Here is a 14,096-nt window from a genome sequence, read left to right as displayed (position 1 = left end):
AGAAAGTTTTTGTTTAATATTCAACGATATTTATCCTAAAGAGCATTTTTAAATTACCAACAAAAATTAAATCGCATGGAGCCTATATATATTTTTGTAACAATATCTTGGGAGAATCATATGATCAATAGCTTTTCTAACTATTTTAATTAATTATTTATTTTAAATATCTCCGAAAAATGACTCATTTATAAAAACCTAATCATTGTTTATTTAATGTTGGGGAATAGTGAAAGTGGAATAGTTTTTCGCAGTGTATCTCTCCCGACTTACTCTCTTTCTCTCTCTCTCTCTCTCTTTCATACACTCGCATTCAGCTTACATTCAGCAGACATTCAGCAGATAGCTGAGCTGACTTCTTCGTTCGGCTGTGTTCATAAAAAAAGAGTGCTGGGGACACCTGCTTAAAACATTCCCTATTATTCACAGTTAATAACGTAGAATAACCTTGCATCCCCTACAATAGCAAAAGAAATGAATTTAAGCTTTTGAATGAATATAAACTGAAATCTTGTCTAAAACTGCCAATCAAAAAGAATACGTATACGTATTCTTTACAGCTGTGATCGTAAAAGAGCAGAGCTTTGGACCTGCGAGTTTAAGATAAAAAATTCCAATGATTCACAGTTTTAATGGTCAATTTTTTTTTTTATAATATCATTTCGTATTTAAATTCAAACAATTCAAGAAATGTTTCATTTTTATTTCTTCAATAGTTTCGAAAATATAGATTAAAACAACATAATAGGGAGAAATTGTGGTGTTCACTGAAATAGCAGTGCTATGAAAAAATATTAACAAAATTCAACTTGACTTAGAACGAACTTAATTTTTCTTTTTTTTTAAGTTAACTAGGATCTAATACTTGGTTGGATAGTTTTTGTTAGTCAACACAGCTTTACACCTACGCCGGTTTAAAACGGAAGAGTGCTGGCATTACCTCTATTTCATTTTGTATGAATCAATTCTTAGCCATTTTACAAAAAATAATGGAAAAATGAAAAAATACCTTTGTATTTCTTAGTGTTCCTCTTGTTTTTTTTTTATGAACGCAGCTGTAGAAACGTAACTTGTATAAATGAAATTAAGTGAACTTTTTATCATGTTGGGTCTCTCTTCTTATACGTTTATATGTGCATACATACATATATAAGAAGCTGACTAGCCGGTGAAAGAGCAGATAAAGAATAAGAATAACAAGAACACTCGTTCCACTTAAAGTCGCCCTTTTATTGTGATCTTTTCTGATCCGATGCATATTCCTATAGCCTTCTGGGGCATAAGATAATCATTTAAACTTTGCTACATGTTTCTGTTAAGCAGTTTAAGCAACCTGTTACGTTGTTCTAATGCTGATTACAAGCTCTCCACCATCGATTACATATATCAAAAAATTCAAATGCATACTGTACAAGGATATTTCTTTTAAAATTATTACCCAACACTTCATGTTGGACAGATGACTCTTTTAAAATCAGATATGTACATATGTATATTTCCGAAAGTGTTTTAAATTATTAAAAAGCCTTGCCTTCTCTTAAGATAATATTTTAAATATAATTAGTAAAATTCAATGGTCCTGAATTTCCAAACACTAACAGAAAACCGAACGAACTTCACTACGAAAGCATTTCGTTGGGGGAAAATTGGTTAGTAAATTTAATTGAAGCCATTAGAGAGCAATGGATATTGACCCTTCTCTCAATTTTGTCCATACGTCACATACACTGCGCGTCACCAGGTTAGCGCCCCTTGAGTATTTAGAAAACTTTTTAAGTGAGAGCCTTGGAAATTTTTTCGCTAACTTAAAGCAAACTTTTAACTTTAAGAGCATTGGGCGGCGCTAATCTGATGACGCGCAGTGTATTGCGGCAAATCAATTTGCGTTCAATTTGATAGCAAAATGTAATGCGGAAGTTGCTGTAAAAAGAGTGAGAGAGAGAGAGAGAGAGAGAGAGCGTGTGAAAGAGTGAGAAGATCAGTCCGGGTGGACGCAGATGCGGGTTCCCCGTCCAATCCGAACCCACTCCATTATCGTTGTATCGGTGATTTTTGTTTTCGTCATGATATTTTCCTTTCGAAAAACATCCCCGATTTCCAAAACAAAAATTAACTTATAATGGGGGCGTGCCAGGGGAATCCCCGAAGTTATTTGGAGTGAACTCGAGCCAAACATTTCGTTTTCATTACTTTGGATCAATAAACTACCCATATCATTTGACTATAAGTGGGTATTTGAAATATTTAAAGTGATTTTATAGCCTGAGAGTTAATTACCAGGCTTAACTGATATTCACGTTCAATTTACAGATGATTTTTCAGGACTTTAAGTGATGAATTTTAGGTTTTTGTTTCTAAAAATCTTTTCAACACTTTTTTTTTTCTCTTATTTTACAGCAATTTACTGTTCATATTAATAAAATTTATAATATTTTTGTAAGTTCCGATTTAGTTCTTATTATATTACTTATCTGTATCAAAATACGGCATTTCTTTAAAGTTAATAGAACCACGATTAATATAAATATACGATGAAATTATTTATTTTATGTGCTATTACGATAGTGTTAGTAGAGTGGTTCGACTTTTTCCTGCGTGAGTGCGAGTGCGATAAAGATTTTGCCTTTGTCTCGTTCTTGCGTTCTGTCTATCCCCTCTTTCCTTTTTTGTTGGAGTTGGTTTTGTTTTGCCCCTTGGGCAAGCCAACTCTTCCGCATTTTGTGGCACGATAAAAACTGAATTGAATGAATGAATGAACGATTACATTGCCGCAATAGGGAGCACACACGTCTACCAATCTCGCTCACTCCACCGGCCGGGTCCCATCACTCCATCCCTTTCTATCAATGCAACTCCAGTTGGGACCCCTCAATTTGTTTCTCTGTGCTCCACTTTCATTTGTGTGCACTGAGCGAAATGTGGTTGCACGAACAGTGTACTAAAAGTATATTATAGGTACTAATAATAGTATTAACAGTCTTACAGTTATAAAAATATTAAATATATTTCAGTTACAAAATAAAAAACATGTACATATAAGCTTTTGTCAAAGTAAATTAAAGTAAATTATATATTACAAAAAGGCTCCTCTAAGTGTAGGTGTTAGTAAGGTTTTGGGGGAGGGGGTGTGTGCAGGGTGGTAATGGGGTAAATTGTGGTAAATTGCAGTGGAAACGTGTTTCCCACAGGTAGCTCACGCACATTTACGCACATTCACACACACGCACATGTATGATGAACAACTGCCCTTCGTCGTTGTTTTTGCTATTGTTATTTTCATTTGTCTATCTCTGCCTTTCGTTCTTTCTCCCCGCGTTTATCGGGTTTGTTTTGTTTTTGGTTTTCTTTGGGGCCCCCCCGACTAACATTATCATTTCCACTTTGCTCCACTCCCCTTTTTGTTACTCATTTTCATTTCATTTGTATTTATTTTTTTGTATTGTTTTATTTGCATTTTATGTAAATAGAAATGTGTGTACGCAGCTTTGCGTGTGTTTCGGTTGGATTCCCCATCCCATTTCCCTATTTCACTTCCCTATTATCCCCCAAAAATGCGACCGTTACACACCAAATTTTCCAAAGCGGAAAGATTGTCACGAGTAAAGTCACGTGTTGACCGCGTTTGAACATTTGTTAAGCTCTATTTAAAATTATAATCATTCTATGCTCTTTACATTCTACAAATAGTCTTATATTGGATCCAATCATGTATGATAATGGTAGATTCTAGATCCTTAACTTCCACGGTCTGAACAACGATCAATATAATCAATACCCTAATGAAATTAATTTTACTATCAAGTAAAGTATAAAATATATATATTCGGTCATTACTAATATGTACTATGCATATATTCTATATTATGTAGACAATACAAAAAAAAAGTGTTGTTTAGCTGGATGAAATGCCAGAATATGTCAGATTTTTAGAAAATGGAAATAATCGTGTTGTTTTTCTATACTATACACTGCGCGTCATCAGATTAGCGCCCCCCAAGTTTTAAATATTTTCCATAATTTAAAAGGTAAGGACAACAAACTTTTGTATGCTGTTTAACACCAAAACTGAACGCGAAAGATTATAATTGTGTATTAAAAACTGCAATTCCCTACTTTAAAAACGTTTTTAGAAATCTGGAATGGCATTTTCAGCACGAAAATGCCACAATCCACACTGCAAGTTCGGTAAAAATATGGATTCAAAGCGAAAATGTAAAAGTTCTGGAATGAATAGAAAACTTGTTGGGATGGTTGGCTGGAAAGGTATACGAGGGTGGTAAGCCGTACGCCACTCAATTGGATCGATCACCGGAATAAAATTCGGTTGGTCTACAATTACTTTCGATTACCTACAAGAAATATGTACATACATATATGATTCACTTTGCAGACAAATGTCTGAAGTCCTTGAAAACAACGCCAAACTGGTGACGCGCAGTGTATATTAAGATAACTATTACATATATGTATGTACGATAAGATAACTGGCATGAATCAGTGTTCAGTGGGTTGTCCTATTATGTTCTCACACGTTGCTGCATGTGTGTGCCTGTCTGCATGTGCACCGCCCGCTGTTCAGTTACGTGCCCTTCGACCCTTTCCAGCCAACCCCCGCCCCACGTCCATTCGCCCTACGTGCCGCACTTCTTCCGCCTGCGAACCGCAGGTCAGACGGGCGGTCCAACTTTGATGCTGTGTGCGTCTGATTGGATTGGACGGGATGGGATGGGATGGGATGGGATTTGAGTGGAATGGATTTAAGTGCATCGGGATTCTACCTGATCAGTTCGTGACCCTAACGCTTGACCCCGCGTCTAAGCCGTGAAGAAATTCTGACTTGCACATGTCTATTTTATACCTCTACAACATTATTACATTAGTTGGAATATAAATATTGGTTGACTCAAAGAGTATTTCTAATATTTCTAAATACACATGCATACATAATTTGCAATAAAAGGTATTTTATTTCGGTTTTCATCACATTTGAGTCACTGAAATTATGTACATACATATGTACATATGTTTTATTTCGAATAATGCAAATATATGTAGCTAGATGACGAATTGGGATATGATTTGTCTTGAACTTCAGAGTGATGAGATACAGTATGTCAAGAAACTGTTTACACATACGATGATGCACATATGTATGTATGATATGTATGTATGATATGTATGTATGATGCATAAAAGGGAAAGCAAACAAGCATTGGTGATAAGATTTGATATTTTAAGTATTTATTACTCTGTTGGCTTAGGCATCTTATAACAAAGCACTTGTTTTTTTTTTTTTTTAGATCGCAGTCAAATGAGCGACAGTTCCTCAAGGACTTCATTAGCGGTGCGCCAGGATCGTCGGGCGCCCGTTTGGCCGCCTGGTTGCAGCCTGAGTCACGACTGGATCCCAATAAGTAGGTCGCCCATTTCCATATTAACAAATTAAAAATATTGCGTTCCCCACTAATACTGCGCCCTTCTCTTTAGATGTGAGCTGAACACAATCACGGAACCACTGCGCTACGGTTGGCCTTCCCAGGTGACGGTCACCATACGGGATCAGTATGGTGATGCGGTTTTGGTGCCGGAACTCAAGGTTGAAATCAAGGCGATACCAACGGGTTCGGGTCCCAATGGCAGCGCTACCGGAACAGGAACCTCCTGCACTTCTGTGGCCGAAGTTTCAGCACCCGGTCCGAATCTTTGGATGCGTCGCGCCTCTAGGGATACATGGGGCTGGGGCGGAATGGCGCCACCACCGCGTATCAACTACGAGCCCACCGTGAAGGATAAGATGGTATTCAAGGCGATTACCTTCATGAAGCCCTATGCTAACTACTCGTTCGAGGAGCTGCGCTATGCGAGTCCGGTGCAAACGCGAGTCACGGAACTGCTCAACGCCAAGGATATGGAGGATGGCACCTTCAGTGTCCAGTGGACGCCCAGTTCTGTGGGCGCCTACTGCCTGGCGGTGACCATCGATGGCATACCGCTGGAGGAGGTCTACCGCGTGGACGTCAAGGAGGGCATTCTCCCACCGCCCACTCAGAGGAACAGCGCCCAGCGAAGACCACAGGCACCAAGCAAATTGCGCCGCTTTCAGGTAGGCAACTCGACATTTTGATACCCCTTACTCGTAGAGTTATGGGGTATACTAGATTCGTTGAAAAGTATGTAAAGTATGCATATAAAGTATATATATTCTTGATCAGGATCAATAGTCGAGTCGATCTATCTATCGATATGCTGGATATTTCGTATCTAATCCCCAATACTGATTTCAGGCTCGTCACAGTTCAGGACTGCGGATACGATCCCATCCCACGCTGCAGTCGGAACAGGTGGGCGTAGTGCGGGTGGGCGGTGTAATCTCGTTCATCGACGAGATCGAAAACGATGATGGGGTCTGGCTGCGCCTATCCACGGAGTCCATACGGCAGCACTGCACCATGGGCTGGTATCCGACGGAGGCGTGGTGTCTGCAGTTCAATCAGCACCTAGCCAGGATGCTTCTCCAGCCGGTCACCGACAAGGAGGTGAATCCAGTGCGGAAGGGCGTAGGTGCTGAGGAAGATGTGGAGGAGCAGCCGCCTGTAACTCCATCGGCCAGTGGCGAGGCGAGTCCCGAACCGGAACCAGATCCCAGTCCAGTCCTCAGTCCGGCCAAGACCAAGCCAGGTCGCTTCCTATCCGGTCACCAGTCCACCAATCCCTTCCTCTATCCAGCAAAGCACGCCGATCTCGCTGAACGGGAGGCCCAAGTGCAGGAGGAACGCGAGAAGGAGGAAGAGCAGGTGGATGATGAAGATGCCGATGATCGAGAACCGGAACAGGAGGCACTGCCCGCCGTTGAACTACTCCCCGCCCACATAGGATCCGCCATAGCTGGCGTCGTGGGCGGTGGAGCCATCAAGTTGCAGGCCCTGCAGAAATGGTTCAAGGGCGACGCTGTCGATGGACCCCAACCCCTAACGCCGTCGCACTCGCCTCCGCTCGCCGGAGTATCGGTCCGTGAGCTGGTACGAGCGATGGGTGGTCAGGACTCGCCACGCGGCAATGGCAATCGCAGCCAGCAGGAGCAGGATCCGGAATTTAGTCTGGCCAGTATGAGGAGACCAAACTATTCGGCCAGTCAAACGGCGGCGCTGCTTTCCACTCCGAAACATACGCCCAAACGGAGTGCTGTTGTGGCGAGTGAAACCAGTGGCCTGGAGGATGAGCTGAGTCTGTTGCAAATTACCACAACGACGACGGGTCAGGGAGAGCAGCAAAGCGAACTGCAGTTGGCCACCACTTCCACTGCTTCCTCGGCTTCCAAACGGAATCCCATGGGTCCCATCAAACGAGCAATGCCGCCTTCATTCGCGGAGAGCATCCGTGCGGTGTTTGCTGCCCTCCTTTGGCACGAAGGTGTTGTCCACGATGCGATGGCCTGTGCCAGTTTCCTCAAGTTCCATCCCGGTTTGCCCAAGGAGGGGGCCACAGTGGTGACGCGACGCGGCGAGAGCGGGGATCCTCGGTTGCAGTTATCGAGGGAGCAAAAGGCCCAGCAGCGGCACTCCGTGGAGGTGGCCAATGCGGGTAATTACCTAAACATCCGGCCGAGCACATTGGAAACCCTCACCAAGAGTGGCAACTGCTCGCTGCACAATCGCAGCAAGTATCGAAAGAATCTTCTGAGCGGTGGTGGTGGAGCCATCAATTCCGGCGATGATACAGCCCAGAAATTGCAGGCTCTGCCCGAAATGGTGAGCGTTTTGCCACCGGCTCTGCGATGTCTGGTCTATTTGTGGGAACAGATCTGCTCCGGCTGCGTTCAGATTGTACAGTCGAATGCCTTGGAGCAGAGGGAGCCTCGGCTGCTTTCACCCGGAAGCAGAGATCTCAACGGAGATGCAGACACTGAGGGCAAGGAGGGCAAGAATTCGGACCAGGCTTCAGCCGGTGAGAAAGATCTGGGCAGGAAATGCAAGCGCAAAAAGAAGGACGACGGCAGCTGGTGCGAAATCTGCGAACTATTCCTGCCCATGCCCGTGACCTATCACATGAGAATTGCCCATCCTGGCTGCGGGAAATCGGCCAAGGGCAAGGGCTACAATTCCGTGGGCATTTTCTGCGAGGGATGGGCTGGCAATTGTGGTGAGGGTGGCAAGGGTGCCTCGTCCTGGTTCCTCATGTGCGATCCCTGCCGCGATCGTTATCTCGCCTCATGTCGCAGCGCCAACAACATCAATAGCGCCGCCCGTCAACTGGAGTCCAGTGCCGCCGAAGGTGAGTCTTCCGATGCGCACTATGTAAATTCAAATTCTAATCCTAATACTTACTGAACTTGCAGGAAACGAACTGAATCTGTTTGGTGTGAAATCCACCACATTGATAGCCAATGCTGAGGTGTACACAACGATGCGAGAGAACGCCACATTTCTGTTGGAGCTCTGTTCCAGTTCCAGTTCAGCATCCGGGGCTGCAGGCAGCCTGGCCGCCACTAGCTCCAGTTCCAAGCGGTCTCCACAGCAAATGTCCGTGGTGGCCATGCCCGTGGTGATTGAGCACCAGCTGGGTAACTCCGATCTGAAACCAAGCACCAGTCGTTGCAGCCGTATGGCTCGGTTAAGTGGCTCCAAATTCTGTCCAGGTGTCGGTAGCGGAGCTTTTCGTAAAAGCTTTGTGGGTGGCCCACCGACGGCACCGGAGAACGTATGGCTGGCGCCGGAGAGCTTCGCCTGCCTGGAGTGCTTGGGCACGGCTGGGCACGAGGACCTGCCATACGAAATGTTTGGTTTGGGTCCGAACTCGAATGACAATGGCTACGATAGGGTGAGTATAAGAAAGCTGTTGTGTTAGCTTTTAGTCCTTTTCTAAATAACAAAATCTTACCTTTCCCGCTCGCAGCCGCTCTCGGAGATCTCCTACGAGTCCTGCGAGCCAAATAACTACGATATGCTGTCCGGCTCTTTGGCGCCAGGTACAACGGCCGCCGCCTCAGTGGGTGGTGGCAATCTATCTAAGTTCCATCGCAGCTACTCGATGGGGCAGGGCTGGGCATCGCTGGCCCAGCATAACCACCCGCCACCGCACCACCCCCAGCAACAGCACCACCAGCAGCAACAGATGAACCTGCAGCTGCAACAGCACCAAGCGCCACCGGTGGACGGCCAACCGAAGGTGGTCTACAGACGAAGGAACAACTCTACCAGCGAGGGTGATGGATCCCTGCTGATTTGTTATCCCTCGGAGCATCTGCGTCGATTGGTGCCGCAAAAACTGCTGGCCAGCGTTTCCGTTATGCAGACAGCTAGCGGCGAGGGAACCGGCAAGGATCATGCGACTGGCACGCTGGGATTAGACCAGTCGGCTGGCCAGAATGGGGGAGGCAACCTTTTGCTCACCCGTCCCGCCATGGCGTTTATCACTCAAAAACACGAACTGGACCGCCTGAGGGCAGCCATGCGAAGAAGCTTGAGGATTGCTGCCTGCAGGATTTACGCCCTGCAAGCCCTTAACTGGCTCCTGCGCAGTGTCACCCAGGGTGTTTGCTTGCACGATCTGATGTGGTGGTTTGTGAGCTCCCTAAATCCCACTGGTGGTCATCAGCCAGTGGAAAGGGGCGAGGAGGCCTCCGAGCCAGCGCTGGAACATCCGGTGGCCTATACCCAGATCAGCGGCAGATTCGCCCATCTAATCACGCAGTCCCTGCACGTGTTTTTGCAATCGGTGGCGGATCTCACGCTCCACTTACCACTCGGATCGCCATTGCAACGGGTTGCTATCCAGTGCTTTGGCATTCGTTTTCGCCAGGCGGATCATCAGTTCCTACATAGCTCGCATGTATTTGGAAACATATCGAAGATACTATCCAAGTCAGATGAGCAGAACGATGCAATGGCCGTTTCAACGATACTCAAGCCTGATTGCGATGTGGAGCACAATCAAGTACATTCCGTTGCGACTGGCGGATCGTCGGGAGCAGGAGCACGGCTCCTTTGCTATACAGATCTGGCTGGAATGTTTGAGGTCACAGTGTCATCGCGTCCAGCCATGGCGGAATCCCTGACGGATAACTCTACGGAAACATTTTGGGAGAGCGACGAAGAGGATCGCAACAAGTGCAAGATTATCGAGTTGTCCCTGACCAAGCTGAACTACGCCTGTCGCTATCTTTTGGTGCACATCGACAATAGTCGAGATATTCAAGTAGGTCTAATGGATCTCCTATATGGGCAATGATTTAATCCATTTTGTTATTCCAGAACAAAGTACTCAACGTGGTGTTTTATGCCGGCCAGTCGCTGGGCGACACAAATATAATCAAGTCAGCGGATGTGGATCCAAAGGCCTGCTCCTGGATTTCGGCGAAGATCTGCGATGACAGCTGCACGCATTTCCGATTGGAGCTCCATGGGCCGGAGAACACGCTTCGTGTGCGCCAAATCAAGTTGCTTGGCCTGCCCATAGGAGGAGCAGTGGGCTCGGATGATTCCTCGGATCACAAGCACCAGCCTCATCTGCGATTAAGCCATGCGTCTCGCATCCAACAGCAGATTTGTGAGGCGGAAACCCTTAGAGTTTTCCGATTGATTACCGGTCAGGTGTTTGGTAAACTGATCAGTAATGTTAGTTCGGATTTGGTGCCACCGGACTCGGCGGGCATAGGACCTCCAAGTGGCGGGGCAGCCAGCACCTCCCTGCTTGCCGATTCGCTGGATCTCAGGGAGCACATGGTCGGCATTCTGTTCTCGCGTAGCAAACTATCGCACCTACAGAAACAGGTGATCGTCCACATTGTCCATGCCATTCGCAAGGAGGCACAGCGAGCCAAGGAGGATTGGGAGCTGGCCAACCTGGCGCACGTCCTGAAGCAGTCACCCCAACAGCAAACCGCGCCCGCCCTTGCCGCTTCCGCCAGCTGTGAGAGTACGCCGGAGAGGAGTCGAGCGCCGGATACCTATTGCTTCGAGATGCTTAGCATGGTGCTGGCTCTATCGGGCAGCGTAGTTGGTCGTTCGTATCTGTCTCAGCAACATGGTTTGCTCAGGGATCTCCTGGGACTCCTGCACACCGGAAGTGATCGTGTCCAACGACAGGTTACGGCTTTGTTACGCCGGATACTCCCGGAAATAACACCCGAGAGCTTTGCCGAGCTACTAGGAGTACAAAGATTACCTCCAGCGGATTATAGTATCGCTCATCAGTCTGCCAGTGATTTTGATATGAGCCGATTGGGTCTGCTTGATATATTCCTGGCCGTCATCGCCAAGTCACTGCAGTTGCAGGTGAAGGTTAAAACCACAGTGGCCTCAACGGGTCCATCTGGATCTGGCGGCGTATCCGGCAGTTCATCGGGCAACGGAGGAGCTGTTTTAAAGGCGGGACAGCAGGAAAAGACTCCAGCCTTTGTGCGACTCTGGAGTTCCCTAGATCTTTCCGTGCAGCAGCTTAGATCACGACCACCCACCGGTGAGCCGGGAACAACAGATCCCTTCCAGTTCGATGCCTTGCCACCGAGAAAGGAATCGAAACGTAACCTTAACCAGCGTTGGTTCCTCAACGGAGTCATTTCCACCAAGCAAGCGGAGAGCATTATCAGTCTCATAAGAGATTTGGCCAGCGTAAGTGATACATATCCAATAAGATGGTTAATTATGTTCATAGGCTTTGAAAAATGTCCTTATCTTAGCAAATTTATTTATTTTCGTTATCTTTTTTACAGGGTAAGCTCAGCGAAAAGTGGTCACAAATCACCAAGGCGGCCATAGCGGAATCCGTGTTAAATTTAACTCGCCTGGAGGAGATTTACCGCTCGCCAGAGCACTGTACCAAGACCTCCACGTTGTGGTTGGCACTGGCCAGTCTGTGTGTGCTGGAGCGCGACCACGTGGAGAAGCTATCCTCCGGTCAGTGGTCCAAGCTGTGCGACACGCGTCCATTGTGTAGCAACCATGACGACGGTGAAACAGCGGCCATCATCCAGTGCGAGACCTGCGGATCGCTCTGCGGCGATTGTGATCGTTTCCTGCATCTGAACCGCAAGACCCGCTCCCACAAGCGAACGGTGAGTAGCCATGCTCTGGAATCTCATAGATTTATGCTCACAAAATTGTTTCATTTTGCACTACAGGTGTGCAAGGAGGAGGAGGAGGCCATTCGTGTGGAACTGCATGAATCCTGTGGCCGAACGAAGCTCTTTTGGCTGCTAGCCTTGGCTGATTCTAAGACGCTGAAGGCTATGGTGGAGTTCCGGGATGGCAGTCACACGATAATCTCGGGTCCCCAGGAGGCGGTGGGCAGGTGTCGCTTCTGCGGCCTAACCGGCAACTCTGGACTGCTGGAGATCGGCAACGTGTGTGCGGATGCCCAGTGCCAGGAGTACGCGGCCAATTCGTGTCTTAAGACCAAGCCGTGTGGTCACGCGTGTGGAGGAGTCACGGGCGAGCGAAAGTGCCTGCCCTGCCTGCAGCATGTGTGCCATACGCGCGAAAACGAGCTGGCCGAGGAGCTGAGGGATCCGAAGCTCACCCAGGATGCGGACGACATGTGCATGATATGCTTCGTTGAGGCATTGTCCTGTGCACCATCAATACATGTAAGTGGAATGTTAGCTTGTGTCTCAGGAAATTTCATTTATTCTCAACCTTTTTTGCAGCTGGAGTGCGGTCACGTGTTCCACTATCATTGCTGCAAGGCGGTTCTGGAGAAGCGCTGGAGCGGACCACGCATCACATTTGGCTTCTCCCTGTGTCCCATCTGCAAGGCGGACATCCAGCATCCCCTGCTCTCAGATATCCTGGAGCCGATCAATGGCCTCAAACAGGACGTCAAACGCAAAGCTCTCATGCGGTAAGTGATGGCAATGGTTTTAACTACAAATTTTTGGTGATTTCACACATTTTTATCTTTGTTCCAGGATCAAATACGAGGGCGTAGTAAAAGACACGGACAGCAAAAACGTCAACATGACCCAGCTGGCAATGGATCGATATGCCTATTATGTGTGCTTTAAATGCCAGAAGGCGTACTACGGCGGCGAGGCGCGCTGTGACGCGGAAATTGGCGAGAAGTTCGATCCGGAGGAGCTGGTCTGCGGCGGTTGCTCGGATGTGGCCCGGGCACAGATGTGTCCGAAGCATGGCACCGATTTCTTGGAGTACAAGTGCCGCTACTGCTGCTCGGTGGCGGTATTCTTCTGCTTTGGAACCACACACTTCTGTGACACCTGCCACGACGATTTCCAGCGACTGACCAATATACCCAAGGTCAAGTTGCCCCAGTGCCCAGCCGGACCGAAGGCCAAGCAGTTGCTGGGCGACGAATGTCCGCTGCACGTAATGCATCCGCCCACTGGCGAGGAGTTCGCCCTCGGCTGCGGCGTCTGTCGCAATGCCCAAACATTTTAGCCACACACATTGATTAAACGCGATGATCCGGAGTCGGAGGATGATGACGACGACGAGGATCTGGCGCCGGACATGTGGCCGAGCGTTTGGTCCCAGTCAGATGACTCGCGGACATATTTGTAGAGATTTAAATCCCTCAAAAAGAAAAATGCCCACACTCAGTACACAACATGGATGAATATAACATTCATTCAATTTGATATTAAATCACTCATTGGAAAGGAAATGAACATCGGAAACGGATAGGCATTTTCTGGAATAGCTGATATTTGGATGATGGATATTGGATTACAGATTAGCAAATAGCAAATAGCGTATATTATATTTTTAACCCCATGCAATATTATTTTGTAACGCTCGAAATCAAACCGAATCGAACTCCCATTTAAAGATCAAAAACTCTCTCACTAATTATTTAATGTACAATTCGGACTCGAGCGACCGAGTGCAAGCGAGAGAGAGCGAGTGCGGGAGAGAGCACGAGAAGTGTGTACATAATAGTCCTGCTCCCCGACCTCCGTGACCACCTTCTATCGTCCCTCACCCTCCTTTTCCTTCTCCACAAACTCACTCCAACAAAAGCACATTATGCTATATTTATTAATTTTGCAAATAACTTAATTATTATATTTTATGAATGCGACGAACGGAAGAATGCAATAAAAATCATTTCTGAATGTATAATTCTATTGTTGTTATCTT

General features: G+C 46.7%; 1 protein-coding gene across 2 annotated transcripts in view, besides 2 other annotated features; it reads left to right on the top strand.

Annotated features, from left to right (window-relative positions):
• The window catches only part of hiw (highwire), a 53,293-nt gene extending 39,204 nt beyond the window's left edge, over positions 1–14,089 (top strand). The window contains exons 14-23 of one of the 2 annotated variants that reach the window (NM_001298329.1): positions 5,301–5,414; positions 5,488–6,103; positions 6,285–8,271; positions 8,336–8,817; positions 8,893–10,194; positions 10,251–11,609; positions 11,711–12,052; positions 12,119–12,583; positions 12,644–12,837; positions 12,905–14,089. In NM_001298329.1, coding sequence (NP_001285258.1) covers positions 5,301–5,414; positions 5,488–6,103; positions 6,285–8,271; positions 8,336–8,817; positions 8,893–10,194; positions 10,251–11,609; positions 11,711–12,052; positions 12,119–12,583; positions 12,644–12,837; positions 12,905–13,394 — 7,351 coding nt within the window. In that variant the 3' untranslated portion in view covers positions 13,395–14,089. The remainder of the gene's footprint in view (positions 1–5,300; positions 5,415–5,487; positions 6,104–6,284; positions 8,272–8,335; positions 8,818–8,892; positions 10,195–10,250; positions 11,610–11,710; positions 12,053–12,118; positions 12,584–12,643; positions 12,838–12,904) is intronic. The other variant, NM_078604.4, reaches the window with a different exon arrangement.
• Positions 556–1,060: a mobile genetic element.
• Positions 6,153–6,233: a mobile genetic element.
• Positions 14,090–14,096: the final 7 nt, after the last annotated feature.

This window comes from Drosophila melanogaster, chromosome X (genome assembly GCF_000001215.4).
Source record: "Drosophila melanogaster chromosome X".
Taxonomy (NCBI): domain Eukaryota; kingdom Metazoa; phylum Arthropoda; class Insecta; order Diptera; family Drosophilidae; genus Drosophila; species Drosophila melanogaster.
The sequence above is the reverse complement of the archived record's forward strand: the minus strand, read 5'-3'. Positions and strand labels throughout refer to the sequence as shown.